Below are 22,069 nucleotides of genomic sequence, written 5' to 3'. Positions count from 1 at the left end.
CCCGCGCGGCCGGCGCCGGAGCTACTCGAAAGTTCGCCTCGTGGCCTGACTTTTCACTGGTGGCCCTCCGGCTCGCCGGGGATCAATGGAACGCGGCCGAAACGACGTGCCAGTTGCGGCTGGCTGGCTCGGTTTCTCGCTCCAGCGTTCCGCCACTCCCGATTGATACTCGCGCGAATGGAAATACACGGTTCGACGGTGTCGCCGTGTCCGCGATAGCCGCGGGTCAAGGTTCGCGAAAACTCGTGTAAATTCGCGTCCCGGCGGCATTCAACGCGATCATTCATCGCTCCGATTCAATGGATTTTCTTATAAGATTCTTTGAGGCGCACCGCCGTTTATAAGTATTCCTGGCGCCTACTCTGCGCGGAATAGTTGTGGAGAAGGTTGTTGAAGAACTCTGACAAATCTTACGTCATTTGGCATTTTAAATTAAAAGTAGTAAAAAGTATTCACTCCGCAGTAAATAACACATTTTCTGTAAAAACGCCAGGTGTGATAATTGTTACAGGCAACGGTGTATATGCTTGGGTTTGCTCGGTCTTTGGCAATTTTTTTTCCTTCGCGTGGGATTTGTGGTGTAAGCGAATGCATGTTTTTGGGACGTCTGGTGATTTGGGCAATAGAGATGAGTTTGGCTCGGGGAATTTCCGAGCTGGCTGCATGTTTCGGAAATGGATGTGCGGTGGACAGGTATGTTGAGTGGATGTTAGACGCGAAGAGTTCTATGCAAATATATGACTCCGGGTTTCGACGAAAAGTCGAATTTAAATGGTTTAAAATTGTCCGAGAAATATAACTTTTAGTGAAAATTGCTGAGACAAAACAAATCGAAGATAAACCAGGTGTATAAGAATAATAGTCAGCAACTTAAAATTTAGATTATACAAAACTCTTCGTCATAACGAAAATTCACTCAATCGAATACTATTTCAAGATAAAAAAATAATGTAATGGGAAATATTCGATTTAAGATAGTAGCATATCAATTAGAGTGCTCAATAGGTACTTTCGCAGTTCTACCATCCAAAAACACGATCAAAACGCAAGTAAATTTAGGAAATGGCGAAATGTTTTCCAACCACCCGGTATATAGACTCAAGGCCAAGTTTGGATAGAACAGGGGAACACTGTGTGTTGCTCTCCGAATGGTCATGAACGAGCCTGTATAAGTGCGTACGGATATGCCTGTAGGGTCCCTACGTCTGCGTGTGTAAGTGGGTTTACGTTGGGGGTTTGAACACCCTAGCCATCTATCCAACCACGGGAAACCTCTCCCTACGAACGAAGCCCAGCGAGCGCACAATGGAGACCTATCTTCCCTTTGCCTTCTCTTCGTTTTATTTCCCGTGACGGTCTCGTTTCATTCGACTCGCGGTTCTTCAATGAGAATTTGATCAGGAACGATCACGTTGGAGTAAAGTCAAAGAATCGAGGGTTTATTAAAGGATTTTTGAGGGAGAAATACCTAAATAAATTTCGCAGCTGCAGTGAATTTCTAGTTTTCGTTCTCTTAATCACCCTAACGAGCTTGTTATTTAATTAGAAGTATTTGAATAATCTGATGTTAGAGTATTGTAGGTATGGATGTTCTTTTGTATATTTTAGAATCCGAGTAAAATTGTCAAAATTAACTTAAAGAATTCGATACATAATTCATGTTATAAGTATTCAAATACTTGAGTGTTCAGGTATTTGCATATGGAAGAATTAAAAAATCATCCCAGCCTAATTTCTTGCACTGATTTCTACAATAATGCTCAGACACCACGATCATTAAAATCTGTCCATTCTTGTATTTATACCTACACTAAAGATTAATCGAAGTCGTGGATAAACTTCTCCCTCTGGAATGACTATAATCTCCTCGTATTAAAGGACCATATCAAGCTCGTTGTTCTTTCAGACTCCACATTACTCCGGGAATGGAGACCGAAGATTGGCCATTTTGTCACGATACATTCGATTGCAGTTCATTACAGAGCCGTTTGGCCAGCGTGGCTTCAAAGGAAAAAATAGGAGCGAATAAGCGTAAAAATTGCTGCCAGCAGCAGCAGCTGCCGCTGCTGCGAGGGAATTTTTCTAGAAACGAAGCTGTCGGCGACAGATGTTAACAGAATCAAGAACAAGACCAGAAGGGAACAGTACAACCCATGACCCTCCCTCCTTGTCCTGGACTCTTCCTTCGACCGACTCATTGTTCCTTATTTTAGACATGACAACAGAATTTAGTGACCATCCTTAAGAATGAAGCTTACCTACAGACTTTCTTTAACCAACATTGTTGCAATCTGCTCCCAAGGCGGATAATTTAATTTCATTTAACTTCTCCTTAAGATACGCTCTGAAATAATGTAGGAGTTACAGTTAACTCTGAAGGACTCGTAAGAAATTGCTGTAGGATTACGTTAAAATATTCCTAAGAATATAATATCTCACATCATTGCAAAATTTATGTGGAATACCGAGATTTTATATTAAATTTTCTAACAAGTAATCCATAATTTCAGCTTTCAACTGTAACAAATGATCAGCTTGGCGATTTTTAATCGAAAACCTAACCCCTTTCATTGAAATTAGGAAAATGCACTTCTTCATATTCCAATCATCCCTTAGGTATGCGTCAACGTCTTCCCAATAAAGCCAGCTGTTCCAGAAAAACGAAGAAAAGTGAAAGAAAAAAGGAGAGCAAAAGCGGTGGAATTTTCTTCAAATACAGCAGGTGCCCTAACGCTTGTATAAACAAAACATCTTTCTAAAAGAATTCCACACCAGCTGTACAACCCAGTTCCATTCCCAACCACAGCAATGAACCAAAGGGGACACACAAGGTGCATCATCGAGGACAATTCGACAGCAGCATCCGAAGCTCGTCAGGCTACGTCGGAAGGCTGTTTGCACAGGTCGTAGTATGCAGTGCATCGCTCGATGATTGGCGAGATCGCGTTACAGAGCCACGGGACAGGGGCGACGTAAGGGTTAAAGATGGAGGCCAATTTCGCGGATGTCTTTGGCAGTAAGGATGCCCGCTGTCGTGTTAGCTCACACAGGATGGAATGAAGAACGAGAATGGGAATGAGATTGGGAACAGCCAGGCATATATTTAGCTGTGTGACGTAAGGTACAGGCCAGCGGGCGCCACGTCGAGTCTACGTGCCTCTTCTTCGTCTTCCTCCTCTTCTTCTTCGCCCGCTCGGGACGCCGCCGCCAGTTTATATCCGCGAAATCCTATCGGGCTAAATTGACTTCCTACTTTTATTATTTAATCACTCAGCTGGCCAGAGCACGGCGTACAGATCCCATCTAGGCTATTTATAACAGAGAAGCGTATCGAGCTCAATCGACATTCCGTTACTACTCTCCGCTGGATGAGAGGAAGAAATATGAAAGCGCTAGCCCCCCACGGTTACGTTTCTCTTAACCCTTAATTACTGCTGCTGCTGCAACACTCTATTAATACGCTTGATTTATGGGCGCGCATTCCGTGCCGCTTGAATAAAACCAACGAGACGTTTGTCTGAGGATACTTAGGCGTCGAGTGCGCGTGTAGTTTGCTGGAGACTTTAGCGTATCGGGAAGTGGGTTGGAATGCGTTGGAAATGGGAAAGCCGAGTCGAAAGCTCGGAGACACAGATCTTTTTGCGTCGGGCTTCATTTGGGAGAAAACCGAAGTTGAAAGTTTGTTGAATAGCTTCACTGCAACTACTTGTTACTACCTGTGGTTCCGTTTCTAGATAGTGCCGGAGATATTGTTTGGCTGTTTCACTGAATTATTGGATGTTCGCGATGACGGGGTACAATTAACCTGTTAAGTGGCGGAGACGAGTTAACTCGTCATTGGGAAATCGCACGCTGGGTCAACGAAGTTGATTCGTGGTTGATTTTGTACTCTGTAGTGTGTACTGCAATTTCTAAGTACGCAGACGTGAAGGTAACTTATTATTCCTATTACAAATTGCGTTGCTTCTCGCGCGCATGATTTTCTCCGCAAAGTTCGAACTTTAAAAATCTCTGTCCCACCGGACAAAAATAAAAGTGAGCGCGACAGCGTGGGCTGCGGTCGCTGCCTCGACGGATAATCGAACGAGTCTGTCAGAAACGGCAAGGACTCTCCGCGCGTCCTGATACCTATTCCAATGCAGACACCCTCCTCTGTATGTGCATATACAAAACACCGGGCTGCTAATCGGCTGGTGCACCACCTGCGCGACGAAAACAATGACAATTTATATCGATGACGATCGGAATGCGAGTGCCCTGACGCGTGAAACGATGCGAGTCGACCAGCTGTCGGATTTCGACGAGGCCACGCGACCACCAATGACAGCTGGTAGTTTCTACACCGCGTCAGATTGTAAGAATCCTCATCTCTCCTTTCTTTCTCCGTATCGCGCGTCTATTTTCTTGACGTCATTCGAAACGTCACGCTCTAGGTATCGCGGATCGTTGATTAAATAATCATCAAGATGACTGCTGTTTACCCTTTCGGTACTATATGCATTCATTCAGGGCACGTGATGCGTGCGAGGAACACTCAGGTGCGCTGAGTGTTTAAATTGTCAGAATCCAAAAAGATAATGTAGCTCATAGAAATTTGGGGGGGGGGGGTAGAGCTACGGTTTGAAATGTTGGGGACAGTTATAAAAGTGAAAAATCGCTTCAGGTGGAGAAACGTAGAATAAATTTTTAATTCTGTTTCTATTTGAGTGAAGAAAAAGTGGTACAAGTAGATTGGTTTTTTATTTTCGGATGTTTTGGCTACCGTGCACGATACGCGTGTGGTGAAATTTAGAAAAATTGCCAAGAATTCAGATTTCAAAGCAGGTCTGAAAAAAAATGTATATTCGAGAACTTTTGAGGGAAAAATTTGAAGGCTTTTTTTAACAAACCCTTTGCCATAACTCTTTGACTACTTATCATGGAAGGCTGAATTTGTGGTCAAAGGATAGACCAAGAAACACACCATCTTAAGGCATAATTTTCGTTTTTATATCTGTGAGAGGTAATTGGCAGCTAGGCCGAATGTAACAAGTGTTACGTTTGTCCCCGCTCTCCCCTATTCAAGTTTAAAAAAAAATCCCGAAAATACTTGTGTTATCAGACCTTACAGATAGGCATAACTTCTTAAACGTGAGTTTTGACAGCGTTCGAGTGTCTCGTCGACCAACAAAATACTAAGAAGTACTAACCCCGTATCGTAAGCCTTGTTTATCATTATTGACGAATTCTCTCAATTATTTATCTAACACTCAAGCAAATATAAATTCCAATCTAATCGCCTCCACCAAACTGACTCCCAAAAAAAATCTACTGTCAATAGTGAAGGCGTGGAAGTGCGTATAAATCCAGCAAAGCCGACGTATCGACGAAAATATTGGAAATCAAAACCATTCGTCCCGCCACGTATACAGAATTCTCCAGATTCTGCACAATACTTCCCGCGTGTTAGAAGTAACAGAAAATTCGAAGCCACGGTCGCAAATTATTCCCGGTAACGCGCATTCGAGCAGCATGATGGAATTGGTGAATGCAAAAGGAGCTGAGCCTTGGACGTTGAAAATGTTCAAACTCCAGAGTCGTGGGGACGGGGCGCGGAAGAGGAAAGACGAGATGAAAGATTCGCAGGAGGAAGGTCCTTGAGCGCGAGAGAAAGCAAGGAAGCGACAGCGCGCAGAAGGTAAAGGTCTCCGGGTAAGAACCTTCCTGCGTAAATGGCAGGGGACCGGGCTTTTCGTATTGTGCACCGCCTAAATCGCGTTTTCGAAGCGCTTCCTCGGATTGGTGGAAGGTCAGGGAACAAAGTGAAACCTGGCGTGCTTATTCTTCTCGGTTTGGGTGCAGCTAGAGGCCCAGGTAGCTGCAGGGCGCAGGGTCTTTGTTAACCCCCAGGTCAGTGAAAAAATACGGCGCAGGTATTAAAACGGTTCTCAAGCGTATAGGAGGTACACCGTCGACTTTGGCGGGTTTTGGCACTCGACTGAGCTTATTCAGAATTGCTGAAGCTTTCTCCTTTCTCTGAGCGAAACCCATTGGTGGGTTTATGTATTGGCAACTTGGGTGACGTTTTTAGTAAACTGCGCGAATAACTGGCCTTCCCTTCTCGTTCGAAAGTACGTAAAATGGCAAAAAACGTCCCCGACCCGAAGATTCTAATTTTAATGAAACTTTCTGTGGAAATTTACTCTGGAAGGGTGAAATCAGCCCCTTAATGTTATCGCGATTTTTTTTTAACTCTGTAACGGTGCGAAATAGAACAAAACTTTAAATATAAAAATTGTTCAGTTGTGTATGCTCTATCACACTACGAATATAAAAGTTATACTAAAAACAATGCGTGAATTTCCACAGGAAAAAATTGTTAAAATCAGTAAAAACATCGGGGTGGTACCATTTCCTTGTGGATCCTTCATTTTGAACGAAATTTGAATTAGTAGAGGAAATACCTTTATTTAAAAGAAATAAGCGACTTTAACGATCCGCAGCTGGGTTTACGTTACAAAAATAATTATATTAAATATAACAATTATCCTAAGATTTTTGAACGAACGTGTACGTCCATTTACTTCATACATTATTATCTCCCTGTGTGCATGGATCAGACTTAGGTAATACTTAAATGGCGTGGCTGAGATTTTCGATAAAAAATTCAAGGATAGGATTATGAAGCGACATTGGTAGCAACGCGCGAACGTACTCGAAAAGAAAAGAAAGAGAAGGGCGTCAGACAGGGGCACTATACCTGTCTGATGTTGGTCCCTTCGCCTCTATCCATGAGTAATACCTACACACACATGTGCATGTAACATGAGTTTGCGGTGCACAGTGGATATGTGGAGCGTAAGAGGTCAACAGAGAAACCATTGTTGTCTGCTCTGGCAGGCTCCAGAACTGGAAGGCGTTTCAAGACTGCAGAGGCCATTTTCGCAGTTTAGCTGTCTACTACGGCGAGATAAAAAAAAGGAAATCCAAAGAATTCGGGTGGGAAAAGGATATAAAAATACCACGTTCGTCTATTCTCGTCGATATGCTTACACGCATCTTAATTAAGATTCGACTTTTTATACTCCGAATGATCTTATGTGCGACGCACGCTGCCCCAACCAAACGAGACGACATTCTTTATGTAGTTAATGCATTCATTATAACGATAAATATTTATTTAAATAATATATATGTGGGTGTAGAAAAAAAATGGTTTTGTTGAACATTTGAAGATAATTAAATGAAACAGCACATGGTATTTATCCTGGTAATTAATTGCGAGGAAGAAATTTGAGTTAGCGATTCCTTGGCTTGGATACGTTAGCAATCCAGTGACAATAACTTATTACTTTCTACAGTGACTTGCGCATTCAAAGGAGAATATAAAACTGTTGTGTAATCACTGCACCGACGCTTAAGAAATTATGATGGGAATAAAGATGTGTTATGTGAATATGGCCTTTAATCACTGCCCCAGCTGATGCTTCATTTTAATCAATGGTACTTTGAACGAATTATACTCGCCTTATCGAAATCAACAGAGAAATACATTTTAAGAATCGTATTTAATTTTCGTGGGCCAGAAGCCTCTGTGCCAGATAGATGCTGTTAAAAGGATGTAGAGATAACTCATTATCATTGATACGTGCTCAGGGAAAAAAGGGGAAAGTAAAGAACGAAAGAGGGATCTTTCCACGCACTCATTCAATCGACGAAGTGAGTCAACCACTGACACTATCATCTCTTTATGCATCATAAATCACTAGAGAATTTCCATGTACGTACATATATGCATATTTTTATTAACAAAACTATATTTGTCTAGCTACACTATTTTGGAGTAACTGCAAGCTCGTAGAATATTTAAATTAAAGGTATGGTAGACTAAAAGTAGGTCGTTTAAATATATTTACCAAAGTCTCGGTGCTACGTAGATGACATGTATTTACATGTCATTCTAGTTAGAAAATACGGAAATAGCTTCAGTCCCAATTGAACGATTGACACCTACACCCAAGGAACACCCACGAGCAAAAATACTCGTTAATATCGTGTTCCATTGAACGTGCACCAGCTGATTCATACGAAACGTCAATTGCATCACAAATACGCGTGCAACGAAATCACGTATCGATCGAAATAACAACCCAATACATGTAGCTATGTAAAGTGGCTGAATGGCTACCGACATCTGAGCAGGGTTGGGCATTAACTGAATAACACCAATTATTTATATAAATAACAGATCATATAAAAGTTACTTTAACTTTAGATTATTTGACGATTACAGTTATTTTTAATTCGACAATCATTTTTTAACTTCTAAATAAAAATTTTGCCCATCTCTGCATTTGAGTAACCACAAAATTACGGGAGGTCGAGGAAAACATTTTGTTAACGTTGGAAAAAATGTCATTCCATGCTAATATCTTCATTCGACAAAATCTATTTAAATTAAATTAATTTCTAAAGTTCTACGAGGAATATGTTATTGAAAATTTTCGTGCTCGCGCGGCTAACGTCATCTAATGTCTCCACGTTGAAAAAAAACTTTATAAATTTTTTTTATAAATTATTTTTTATAATTTTTTTTTTAACTTGGGGAAATCTTCAAAAGGCACCCCGACGCCTCCAGAAGGGAATCTCCCACGGGCGCCAGGGTACTGTGGGATTTTTACCCATTAACACCCCACGGCCACTGAAATTTTTAATAATTTCTATGTTAATATCTCTAATATTAAGGCCCTTTGGCAGAAACGCTCGGACACCTAATTACTTATTTTCGACATAGATCCATTGTGCTAAGGCTCGTCAAAAACAGTGTCTACCACATGGTGTCCTCCCCTTGCAAGTATCTATGAAAATATTAAAACTGGAAACTCGAAGGAAACATTTTCTAACGATTTAATGCCACTTCATTGTACTCTCTTAATTCATATAAATCCATACAAATGATTATCCAAAATTTTACGAAGAATATATTATTAAAAAATGTCGGGCCTATTTTGTAACACTAGGAGCACGCGGGTAGTCAGACACTTGTAATCGGTGGTGTAGCTTCCTAGCGGCCGTAAGCGTCGTAGAAAACGGGCGGCGCGAATGTTCGCGCGACTTAACCCTTGGCCGTAAGTACGGCTGGGTAACGAGATTTGAAAATATACCGTTCCAGTAAGTGTTAAGTCCATTCCTAGACGAGGCCAGCCAAGTGCCGAGATTTTGCAGTGCAATGACGTGACGCCGCGCGACGCGTCATCGTGCCTGTTTTCGCGGTGCAAAAAACCAGGCGGCGATATTATGCATTCACGGGTAACGCTGCCCCTCGCTCGAAACAATCGGTAATCAATAAACGCAACACACCGTTCTACTTTGGAAATGCATCGCAAATGCACGAATTACGGCAAAGCGCGCGGGAACGGCGACGCATGCGCGTCGCTAAGGCCACGTGTTTGGGCGATAATTTGGCAAGGAATCATTTCAATCAATATTTAACCATTTCTGTATGTAAATTCTTGTTACGCTTCTACTCTCGCGGATAATATCACTGGTATCGTGTTTGCCGATATTTATTACTGTTGATATTACGCGCTCGCGTTCTCGAAAGTCTACCAACGCGCAGCGTCATTAATCTCTGTAATAAGGATTCTATTTGTACAATTTGTGGTATTATCAGCGGCTCGGGTATGATTGCTCAGATGGCTCTTTGGAATCGAGATTCTCAATTTAACGCCTCGGCGATGATTTCGTATTTTGTACGAGCTTCGTATTTTTCGAGGCGTACCAGACGAATCTCGATTTTATTCATACAGAGTTATTTCCCAGGGTGTATTTTGTTAGACGCATCCGATGCTATGTATGTTTGATTCTACGTGCCGCTGGTCAAACCGCGAATGCGACGAAGATAATAATTTGTGTTGCATACGCGCGCTTTGGGTTTACATGTGACGGAGGTAAATTATTTCGATTCTACAGCACCAGCGCGGGGTGATTTCGTACGGGGCTACTTTGTTAAATTGAATTTGGTCCATTACGGATTTTGGATCCGATCCGATTGTCGCCGGGGCAGATATCAGGCAACCCAATTAAGTTTGTTATCTCGTCTCACTCGGCTCTATAATTAACCACGATCGCGAAAAACACAAGCGCGAATTTCGTGCCCCTTATCGTGCGCCCGCAACATCCGTCCACAATGAGCGTGTCAAAAATATTGCCAGGCTTTTTGACGAATGTTCAAACCTTTGGACAGCGACATGAATATGTATGTATGTAAATAATAACTCGATACTTTTCAACTATTCTCGTACAGTCACGGTGGTGATCGTCCATATTTCCCATTTTCTTTGTTCGCGAAGTGCCATCCACGAGACGGGGCGTTCACAATTACAGCCAGAACAGGTTGACTGCCGTAGGAATCATCGTGTCGAACTCGCAGTGCCCCTCCAAAGGACTTATAATAAGAAAACAATAATAAGGAACGATGTTAACTCTAGAGTGGACGCGTTAATGTTAAATATTTTGATTATTGCTGAAGTTTTAGTACTCACTCTCGTTCTAGCTGATTAGTATAGCCTAAGAAATAAGGCAAAAAAGCCAAAAAACAAAAATAGAACCAAAATTGAAGAAACGTATGTTGATTTGTTCAAAAAAAATTCTTTTGTTGAAAAAATGATTTTGTATTATTACCTAATGGTCTATAAACAAATGACTTCACGGTTATCACTAATGGCTGTTTTTCGTTGATAAAATCGAAACTATACAATGGGGAAAAAACCTCTCCGTCATTCAGTAGATTTTTATATAAAAAATAAGCCCACAAAATTTCAGAAAGATTGATGCAGTAGTTTTTCAGATATCTTGCTCGCCGTTTTTAAAAAGCTTCTTGGATGTCGTTTAATTTTTATTATAAACGTAAATATGTCTGTACAAAAAAATTACCAAATGTACTTTAAATGTTGCTCTTTTAAGTGCAAAAAGTTCTGTAAAAATATATCCTTCCGCTTTTTAAAAAAAAATACACAAACATTCGCCTCTTTTCAGCCTCCTGACTAAGTATAACCGCTTAAAACGACCAAATAAAGACCCATGCCAAAATTTAGCTTGCAGCGAATTATTCCGTAGATTGGCCATATTTCCGTCTAATTTCACTGAACCAATCGGTGGTACACGCGACCTGAATGACAAGTCGCCCAAAAATAGCGCGGCACGGAACGCGTTAACCATTAGGAATAACGCGAAGTATGAAGTGATGGACCCATAACTGACAAGGGAAGATCCCGAACCCGAAAGGTCAAAAAAATTCTGAAACATTTTGAATATGTAGGGGATTTCCTCCTGATTACAACGCAACTTTTGTTTGCTGCCCAAATTCACTCAAAGGGGGTGAAATTAACCCCCGAAAATTCGGCTATTTTCCGATTTTGCGTTACAACTCGCGAACTGTAAGAAATAGAAAAAAAGTTTCAAGACAGAAGTTACGTCTTTTAATTAGATCTATCATTTGGTAAAAAAAATATTTTACAGTTCACGACTTATACCACAAAATCGAAAAATAACTGGATTTTCAGGGGTTAATTACACCCCGTTAGAGTGAATTTGGGCAGCAAACAAAAATTGCGTTGTAATCAGCAGGAAATTCCTTACACATTCACAAAGTTTCGGAATTTTTGAATTTCCGGGTTCGAGATGTTCCCTTGTGAGTGACGAATGCAATCCCTCCATCTCCGGAAAAACCGTAACGCCGTGGAACGTACGTAAGGTCGCGTTAAGTGCAAGTGCACCTACCTACGTAGATTAAAGGCGGATTCACACATGTCAGTTGCGTGACGGTTGAATGCCGTCAGTGTCGGTGGTGAAAAATATCGTTTCCCTGCTTTCCGAATGCAGCTGTTCAGGCTCGCCTGTAGCAGTTACTGACGCCAGCACAATGAGACCACACCGACACTGTCGGCGCTCAGCCGTCGCCGAACTGATACGTGTGCCTCCGCCTTAACTCGGCGCAAGTGTAATACGCAATCCAAGATTCCCTCTCTTGCTCTTCGCATCTCTCTTTCTATCTGCGGCTTCTATCCCGGCCTGCTGGTGACGCTGCAGCACAGATAGGCGTGCAGGCATAGGTGCGCGTGTTACGTGCATAAAATGTGAGCTGCGTACGATAATACCGTGCAAGCAACGTTGACCGTGGTCAGGATTGGCTCGACCGATTTATTAAGTCGCGCAAACCGAGCGGACGAAAAAGCGCCATCGGCCGAGCGAGATGCCTCTCTCATTCCCCAACGCTTGATAAACGATGTGATGATAATATCCACGGCGAGAGAACAGGCGGTGCCGCGCACGCACACGCACGAAAGGGGGTCCGACGTAAATACCGAAGGAAAATCGATAGGGCATCGAGCGACAGTAATTTTTATCTTGTAACGCGCGCGCGGAAAACCTACGCGATGGCGGGTGGATGGTACGCGTTTCCTTTTCTATTTTTACACGTAGTGCTCCGTTATTGGTGGCGCAACCCGATTGGAGGGTGACTCATCATGGAAAAACAAGTCGACATTGCGGGATGAATTTTTTTTTTCGGCGCCGCTTTGTTCCCGAGAAAATCGGCCTCGAAAATGCAAGCCGATTCTTCGATCAATTTTCAACGCCGATTTTGGTGGATTTTACCGATTTTACAGGAGGAAGAAAAAATTAATATTTAAAAACTTAATATTTCAGCTATTTTAAGGGATTTCTTTGACTGAATTTTTTTGGGTCAGTTTTAGCACGCCTTGTAATAAATAGTAACATCAATTCATCGTAAAAATGCTTGATTTCTGTGTAAAGTCACTTTCACGCACCAAACGTGCCGTCACTTCGCCTGATTTCTCTGTAAATGCGCGGTTTTGCCGCCAACTTGCTATGAGAGACAGATTCACGGTATCCTTGAACCTGCTGGTTGGTTCCGTTGGTAAAAAGGCGGCTTCCTATTGGCTGTTTCGCATGGTGTGACTTTTAAAAAAAGTGAAACAGCGCTTGGCCACCGTAGGCGCGAAATCTTAATTTTGCTACTTTTGTAGATCCGCGGTATTTACAAACTGCTCATACGCGGTGTTGCAGTATCACCGACGATATGCTTCTTCAAGATATCTGAAAAGTCTGTTTTTGCCAAATTAAAATTTCGAACATAGGCTTTCGTGAAGAATTACTCGATTCGTAGTTGTAGCATCGATAACAGGCCACCCTCTGTATGGATATGAACTCGTTCCACAAGGATGCTTACTCTTCAACAGGAGAGTTGGAGCAAAAATTCAGATCCTCAAGGTCATTGGAGGGTGAACTCCACTCTACGTGTTTCGTGCGTGCTCGTCCCGCCTAATTGTTTGTTTTAAGGGCAATCTGCGCGGTGAGAAAACGATCAAAGTATCAGCGAATGCATTATTTCGACGAACGTCTGCAGGGGAGGGCCGAGAAAGTAAATATAGGAACCACTGAGAAAGGTATGATAGACTATTAAATTTCGAATATTAAAATCTGACAAGGGAAGATTCCGAACCCAAAAATTCAAAAAATTCTGAAACATTTTGAATATGTAGAGGATTTCCTCCTGACTACAACGCAATTTTTGTTTGCTGCCCAAATTCTCTCGAAGGGGGTGAAATTAACCCCCGAAAATTCGGCTACTTTCCGATTTTGTGTTGTAACTCGCGAAGTATAAGAGATAGAGAAAAAGTTTCCAGACAAAAATTACTTCTTTTAAGTAGATCTAGCATATGGTAAGAAAATTATTTTACAATTCACGAGTTGTAACAGAAAATCGGAAAATAACCGGATCTTCAGGGGTTAATTACACCCCGTTAGAGTGAATTTGGGCAGCAAACAAAAATTGCGTTGTAATCAGGGGGATTTCCCCTACATATTCACGAAGTTTTAGAATTTTTTGAATTTCCGGGTTCGGGATCTTCCCTTGTGAGATACGTAAATGGCGATTTTACTACCTACGCGGTCTAAACTTCTTTCCGTTAATTAAATATCGAGTTAAAGTAGAATGAGAACTTCGCAAATATTACCGCTGGTCACGAGAAAAAAAGGGGATGGACTTTGAAATGCACACGTGAGTTCGACACCAGCCGCAATCTCTAAACTCATGAACTTGTGAACTTACGATTATTATAAAAAAAAAACGAGGTGTACAGAAAAGTGACTTGGAGCGATTATATACGATAAGAACTGTCAGATCATATTGGGGGAAAAAGATGGTCGCGTGGAATGTTACCACACTGCTGAAAATAAGTACAAGGCCTCTCTCGAGGAACAAATAAATATGAAAATTCAGCAGGAAGAGCCGAGTACAACAAACGGATTTATAGAAACTGAATGTAGAATATCGCGGAATTTTGATGGAACGTTTAAGTTTTGCCGTGCCAGTGGCTCTCGAAATATCGATTGCCTCATTTTCCAGACGCGATCCTCTAATTGCACGGGGCAGAGCAAAGTTTAAGAGAATTAATTAGATGGTCAATATTTGCCTACAGTCGCATGACCAATTTGCAAATTTACGGCACGAAATGACGCCGCTAGTTAGCCTACATCATCGTTCCGTTCGCGTAGAGCCCAAATGAACTACGCGAGAAAATTTATCACGATCGGCGGCGTATCAATCGCGCGGATTACGTAATGGCGGGACGTTTAATCAGCTGATACGATGGGTACCGCGCGATGAGCGGATAAACACGTATCAGATGTTCTTTCTCGTAATAAGCTGTTCCTCGTAATTCGCAACACTTTGCAAAAAAAAAACCTGGAAAGTATTCCGCGGCATCTAAGCGTCGAAGAAAAATCAGATAACGCGACAACAAAGATTACTTCTTACTTGTGGCGTCGTACCTCGCTTAAGATTATCTTTCGTTGCATTTAATTTCCCCTCGTAGGCCGTCGCGCATTTTGGCGAAGCGCGGCGACGCGATGAGAAAAGTTTATAAACAATTGATGACCGAAGCGCAGCGACAATTAATTAATTACAATTAATTTCTTCGATTCGCTTCGCTTCGCCAAATTGCGCGACGACCTCTTACGTGTCTCATTCGTAAAACGACGAAGATCTATATAAAAATCGTATATCTAAATTCCGGTTACTGTGGAATAAAAATACGATTCCATTTTTCATTTGCCGAAATGTCGATGACCTTTAAATTTCGACCTCTCCATATCTCTGTATTTTTTTAGGGAATAACGAGAATATTTGGGTGCTTCACTTAGCGTGTCATTTGCAAATCGAAGGAACAAATGTACATGGTGAAACTGAAGGTAAGGTATACCGCGTGCATTAACGCAATCATTTACGCTCGATACCTCCAATAAGAACTTTATAGTCTGTAAAATCGCTGGCAACATGTATCTTTTCGTGTTCTCAGGCGCAACGACCGATTCATTCAAGCTATCTTTATATGGCGTACACTGCTCAGCGTTTCTTACACCATACTCGGTCGCGTAATTTCAGTTAGCTCGCTTATTATCGCGTATTATGCGCCGTGTGGCCGGGTCCACGGTAGAAACTCTGTGTACGATCGAAATATTGACGGTAATCACCATACGCAATTGCAGAGGCTCGTTAAATGTAATGCAAGTTGCGAATTTTACGTACATATATACAGAGTCACGAAGGCATTGGCACGTATTATTTGGACTCGACTTGTCGCTTGACTTTCCGTACACACTTTCGTGTGACCACGTGACCAGTAATAGTAGCATTTAAAGCTTGTTAAGGGGGCAGACCGCTGTAACGGTCCGAAATGAAAGGGTGTTTTCGGGAATTAATTTCAACCAAACAACGCGAGTAAATCAATGTATTGCTTGGTATAGTTAATAATGTACATATCGAAGGGTAAGAAAATTTTTTTTTTCAATCAAATTCATAAATCCGTTTCCTGTACTGTTACTATTCAAATGTACGCTGCGGCAAAATCGTAATTGTCGCGTTGACAGTGCCCGGGACATATGGTTAATCCGAATTCCAAAAGACAAAAACATTTAGAAACTAGAAGCCTACGTCTATTACGCGACGATCAAAAAATGTGAAAATAGCAAAAAATTACAAATTGGCGGACCACTGAAAAAAGTCATGTTTTCGGGGCACAAAATTGGGGAAATGTTGATAGAAACAATAGAAGCAGGTCGTTAATTGAAAAAAAACTGATTGCACGTAATAGCGACGGGTTTTTCGTACAATAAATGCCCTTGCTCGTGTCAATTGGACGCAGTTTTCTCTGGACTGTTAACGCGGTTGAAAAATGCCATTCTGAGGAAAACGCGTTCAAAATTCCGCGCGGCTCAGTCGCGCGCTTTATACCGCTCCACGGAATATACTATATCTCCGTCAATTTGGCGAATTTCTTCATAAAATCTGGAGAGAGCATTCTAGAAACGTATGCCTTTCAAAAAATGTGAAAACGAAAAAATCGATTTTTCCGATTTTTTACAGTGGTCTGCCCCCTTAAGGGACAGCTCAGTCGAGGATATGAATTTGAATATTCTTGTCTTGAAAAATTTGTAACGATTATGCAGTGTCAAAAGCCTGGAATGTTTTAAACATGAAGAAAATTCAGGCTAAATATTTATCATATACCACTTCACTTTCAAAATAATCAATTTTGAAGATTCACATTCCTACAGTGGCCAAACATTGCGACGTAAGAATTTCCTACCACCTTCTCCGAAACCTCTTACACAAACCGGTGTCAGGATCGCAAAAAACTTGTGCACAACTCTGCAGCCTAGAATAAATCTTCTATTCCGCTGCATAAGAATTCTGAAATTCCACTACTTCGTCATGCAAAGCGACAAACACTAAACTAACATGGTGCCTTACATCCACCTTCCATAATAAACGCAATATCACTTTTCACACAATTATTTCCAATCCTAAGATTCAAGATATATCGACTAAATAGAATTCCACCAAACTCGCAACCAACAGATACAAGGACTTAAGCGTAGAAGAGAGGTTCGCGCATTTTTTGACAAATCCTGATAGATCCTTTCCCGTTGAAAGAGGCGCTCGCGGACAATAGATCGAAACTCTGCGCGAGCGAACGTAATGAGGGGCAGGACGGTGATGAGCGTATGTAAACAAGAAATCGCGGCGGAGCGGCATGCTTCGAGTTATTTATAGAAATCCATTATTGTGCAACAAACGTGGCTTTACGTAACGCGCGTAGTATATACCCAGGTCTCTGTCGGTCAGTCGGCCGTATACAAAGGAACTGGCTTTCCTCGTCCTTTTGTTTTTTCGCCCAGGCTGGTTCGCTCGCGTCGCGTCGCTTACGTACCGCAGGCAGCAGAACTCGGGGCAACTGAAAACCGCTTCGCTCCGCACCGTTCGCTACGAATGTAAACAAAAGCTACGAGAGACGTTTCTGAGAATCGTGCACGGTGAAAAAAGGGGAGGGGACGAGGGGGGGAGAAAAGAAGCGACTCCTAAATGGAAGAGTGTACGGTCAAGCAAGTTCGCTGTTCGGGGCTGCGCCAGAGAGCTCGATACATATTTCTTTTTCGCGAGCGATTTCGATCGTATCGTGACCGTGATGCGTATGTATATAGACACAACAGGCCATCGTTGTTGGCCCGACGTGGCCGTCACGAGGGAAACGTAGAAAACGATTGTTCCAGCAGGGAGATACAAACGCTGCAGAGTACCGTACATGCATTCCAAACCTGTTTAGACAACTCGCGATAACATTCCGAGAAACGATTAATCGCGACTACGGTTGCGCGCCCACCCGAGCGGCCGTTTGCCGCCGCCAGAGTCGTCGCAGAAAACCGGTATGATTTATCCCAGACGCGATATAATTTGCCCGTAGGAATTCTTTGCGCCCCGAATGCATCGAAGCGCGGTAACGATCTTCGTCGCTAACGAATTTTAGGATTTTAGTTTAATTTCCTTTTTTATGGGGAGCGAATGTTTAAGAGCTACGTGCGCGGGTCATAAAAGTGGGGATTATTTTCCAAATGGAATTTGAAGGTTAAAGAAGGAAAACTTAAGTTCTTATTACTTGGGGTCCTGTGAATATTTTTTTATTTATGTTGTGAAGAATATGAAGGAAAATTGAAGGAATTTAGGAGGCAGCGTTTGTGTTTCCGTTTTTGCAGAAATGGAATGGTGTTTGGTAGTTAGTGAGTTGTAACTGTGCTCATAAATAGAAACGAATAGGAAACAGATCGGAAGATTTATTGCTACTAGAAGTTATTACACGCTCCAGATTTAGAAAGTACTGAGAAAAATGCATGCCAGTGACTACCTACACAGAAATATCTGCCTAGTTTCTTGATCAGACTTTATTAAACTTGAAATGTACAGAGTAACTTGTAGATTTGGATATAGTACGGTATGACCCAACTATCGTAATGAACTGAAATTTTGAAGAGTTGGGAAGGAGGGGAAGAGGAGGGGATAGGTAAATTTCAATGTATCATGCTGAAAGTTTTTATTAATATCTCAGAAACTAACAAATACCCGAAGCTAAAATTTTATATTGGAGGTTCTCTCCCCCTTCCGCCCAACCCCTCAAAATTTCGGTTCATTACGGCGGTTGGGTCATACCGTAGTACAGCCGCAGATTTCAGCTGAACACAGTTCGAAAAATGTTACCCTAAGGAATATCTTGAATTTCATGTAAGATACGAGTACCATTCACACTACTAATGACGTTAGAGTTGTGTTAATATTCCCTACGATACTATAAAAACAAAATTATATCATCAAATTCAGAACCAAATTCCAACAGAAATAGTGAAAAATTTGGACAAGTATTTAAGAAACAGTATTCACCAAAGCGTAGGCAAATAAAATATTATCTAAAATTTAATTGAAAAACTTCAGGACCGAATAATTCAAATTCAATAATTGAAATAAAAACATTCTATTTCGAATCCCGAAATTCCATTAAATAATCGAAGTACCTAACTACGACGAAACTAAGCAAAAATAACACATGAACGTCTAAAGACTCTCCGTGAATAAATAATATCCCTTCAAATTAATCGGCACTCTAAAATACAGATACTTTTCTATAAATACTTTCACACACCATGAAGAACTACGATATTTTTGGATTCTACTATTAACCTACTCGCTCCACGTTTACGTCAAACAAAAGTGTGTTTCTATTTCCGCAACGATGAAGCAGAAAAGCAGCATACCGAAGCCCCATTCCAAAAGAATTCCAAAGCAGTAAAGTACTATTTCGTTGCAAATTCGATAGAACGCACGAGCTCGACGTAAAATAGCCTGCTCGCTATTTACTGTTTGAGCGGTAGAACGGTGCATTTCACTCGAGTCCGATCCCCCGCGCCATGCTTGTTTGGGCGTGAACGCGTGGTGGGCAAGAATTCGACACGACGCGGTGGTATGAATTTCCCTCGGACTCGCCGATAACGAAGCACCGCGAAGGGGCCGATAATAGAACGGGAATCGATGAAATTCGGCTCGAGAGAGAGGCGAATGAATCTCGCGTAATTGCAGCGTGTGAAAGAGACAGAGGATATTGTGCCGGCCGGCCGGCTTCGCGCTTGCCTCACCGGCCGGCTTCGCTTCGCGACAGCTGGCCGTCGAGTGGGACAGAGACAGGGGATGGCTATACTAAGATTTTGTTTGTATTGTGCACGCGTTTCGCGTCTGTGTCACGATTGCGGCCAAGCCTGCCAATATATACAGCGCGGCGCCGCGACACCGTCGACGACGGCACGATACCGCGCGGTGGAAGAGAAGGAGACGATGATGGACGTTGGGTTACGCTCTGAAACGGCACGGCTCGATAACGGCGGTGGACAAGCACGCCTTCCTCCTTTGCCGATAAATTTGTGTCATCCCGCTCGTAAAGAATTCGCGGGCGAGGCGTTACACCGTGCGATTCAACTCGCCAATGACGTGGCGTGTCAAACCGTGCCGTTGCTCTACGCGTTATAGAGCGCGGTGACGTGCACGCGAGCGAGAGACCGAACGCATATGTAACGCGCCACGACTTTTCCGCGACACGACACATGGCCCCTGCGTGTCGCGCATTTACGGCCGGGCCGCTTTTGAAATTCGTCGCCCGGCGAGCGAGGACGAATTGCTCGCGACGGGGGGGACGTAGTAGGGAGGCAGACTCACCCGCACAAGTTGGTTTCCTGTTCCTCGGTGGCTTCGACGATTTCCTCGAGCAGAATACGATCCTCACCACCAAACACTGACATATCTCGCTGGTCCGCAACACTGAGAATCCCGCCGCGCGATTCCACCACGTCCCTGTGACCGTCGTCGCGGCAGCGAAAAGGACGACGGGCCCTCTGTTCGCACACTTCCACCGGGAAAACAATAACGCGCACACTTCTCACGCCCTTTGCGACGCGGATACTCGCCGGAACTCGTGATTAAATTTTTCCTCTGCCGCGGTGGCACGCACCGAGATTCGTCCACGGGACAGCCACTCCGCGCGGCGCACACACAACGCCCGAACGCGTTTTGTAATGGCGATCTTTGGCGGGAAACAGCTGAGGGCCCCCACAGCGTACCACGAATCACTCCGCCACCGGCTTCAGGGCCGTCACTACGCGAGGTTCACCGAGAGCCCCTCCACTTCCTTCCCGTTCGGCACACGCGGCACCCTTCCCTCCTGCCCAATTTCTCGCCAGATTTGTCCGCTTCGCAGCACAATTTCTTTTTATCGCGTACCTATTCGAGATGTGTCACGTAGACCCGATGGACCGTGAGACGATCTTTCAACTACGTAATTATTATTCCCTGTGCAAATGTCCCGGATGGCACGGGCGCGGTAATGTTTAAGACTTTTGAGAATAAAACTTGTCGAGGGAAAAATGTCACGGATAGCGTTGCGAGGACCGCGCGAAGCTACACATTTCAAATTAACCGCCCGATGAACGTCGTGACGCGAAAAATCGTTTTACGTGCTCGCGTCGACGAAACCATCACGTGGCGGCACATGCTAAACACTGTCGTCCGTAACACTTGGACGATGGGAATAACACTCGCGCACTGTAGCAGCAATATAAACCGGGGGTACAGTTGAACGGACGATAAACTACGTGGCGCCGATCCTGTATGCCGATGAATACGGAGAAACAGTATCACTTGCAGGTGCACGAGTGTGGACGTGCACAGAGATTCACGGCGTTGGACGCTCAGAAAGCATTTTCAAGGCACTCGCGAAAAGTTCAGTGGACGCGGTTAGGGTGAACGCTACATCGTATGCTGCCCTGGACAACGACTCTCTTTGGACCAATCCCACACCAGCTCATCTTCGGTTTCACGCTGAGTTTCCACAGTTTTCCGCAGGTAGTTGCACGCAAGCCATCCGGTCGTTTCGTAACGGATCACTGGTATACCTAGCTGTCTCCTCGGCAGGCTATTGTTAGAAATATTTAACGCGTTAGGTGGGACTACTTTCTCGTCGCGTAGGTTTACGCTAGAGGAATGGTGCGGCCGCGCGGGAAACATCTGCCAGCTGGCAGAGGCCCCGCCCATAGAATACGCCAGTCTCCCCCACTTCCCCCACCTGCGCGAGCTAAACCCACGTACACCACGTTCAGAGCCATCTGTATAGCCACGACCGTGCGCGCGGCACGTAACACACACACGCGATCTTCTATCCTGGTCCTTCGTCGAGCTCTCTGCACAATGTTACACGATACAAAGTTGACAATAAAAATTTGTTTCTTCCCCGCGCGTACGACACGCCGTAAGTGGCCTGTCGTGTATAGTTCTATATAGATGCGCAATGAGATGAACGATAAAGAGATGCGTCTATGAAATACAACTAAACAAAGAATTAATCCTCTGTATCCAAAGATATCATTGATTTTTCGCTCCTTCGATTTTCTTTCTTAAATAGTACCTGCTTCTTAATACTTTAAACTAACTTTTATATAAATATAACTAAAAGCTTATTTGTTTATATTTGTACGACATGCGATTCTGAACGATCTTAATATTTTATCTTCGAACAGAAATCGCTTAATATTTAAGAGGTTTTAGATTCCCGAACTATATGCGAGATTTGTTGGAATTAAAATATAAGCGTATGAAATGAAGATTTGCGATATCGTGCGTTAATACTCCACGCCC

General features: G+C 43.1%; 1 protein-coding gene across 2 annotated transcripts in view; it reads right to left on the bottom strand.

Moving 5' to 3' along the window:
- The window catches only part of Crp (transcription factor cropped), a 232,696-nt gene extending 211,317 nt beyond the window's left edge, over positions 1-21,379 (bottom strand). For both annotated transcript variants that reach the window (XM_076807723.1, XM_076807724.1), the window contains exon 1: positions 20,099-21,379. In XM_076807723.1, the coding sequence (XP_076663838.1) occupies positions 20,099-20,181 (83 nt within the window). In that variant the 5' untranslated portion in view covers positions 20,182-21,379. The remainder of the gene's footprint in view (positions 1-20,098) is intronic.
- Positions 21,380-22,069: the final 690 nt, after the last annotated feature.

The sequence above is a fragment of the Andrena cerasifolii genome, chromosome 3 (genome assembly GCF_050908995.1).
Source record: "Andrena cerasifolii isolate SP2316 chromosome 3, iyAndCera1_principal, whole genome shotgun sequence".
NCBI classification, from domain to species: domain Eukaryota; kingdom Metazoa; phylum Arthropoda; class Insecta; order Hymenoptera; family Andrenidae; genus Andrena; species Andrena cerasifolii.
The sequence above is the reverse complement of the archived record's forward strand: the minus strand, read 5'-3'. Positions and strand labels throughout refer to the sequence as shown.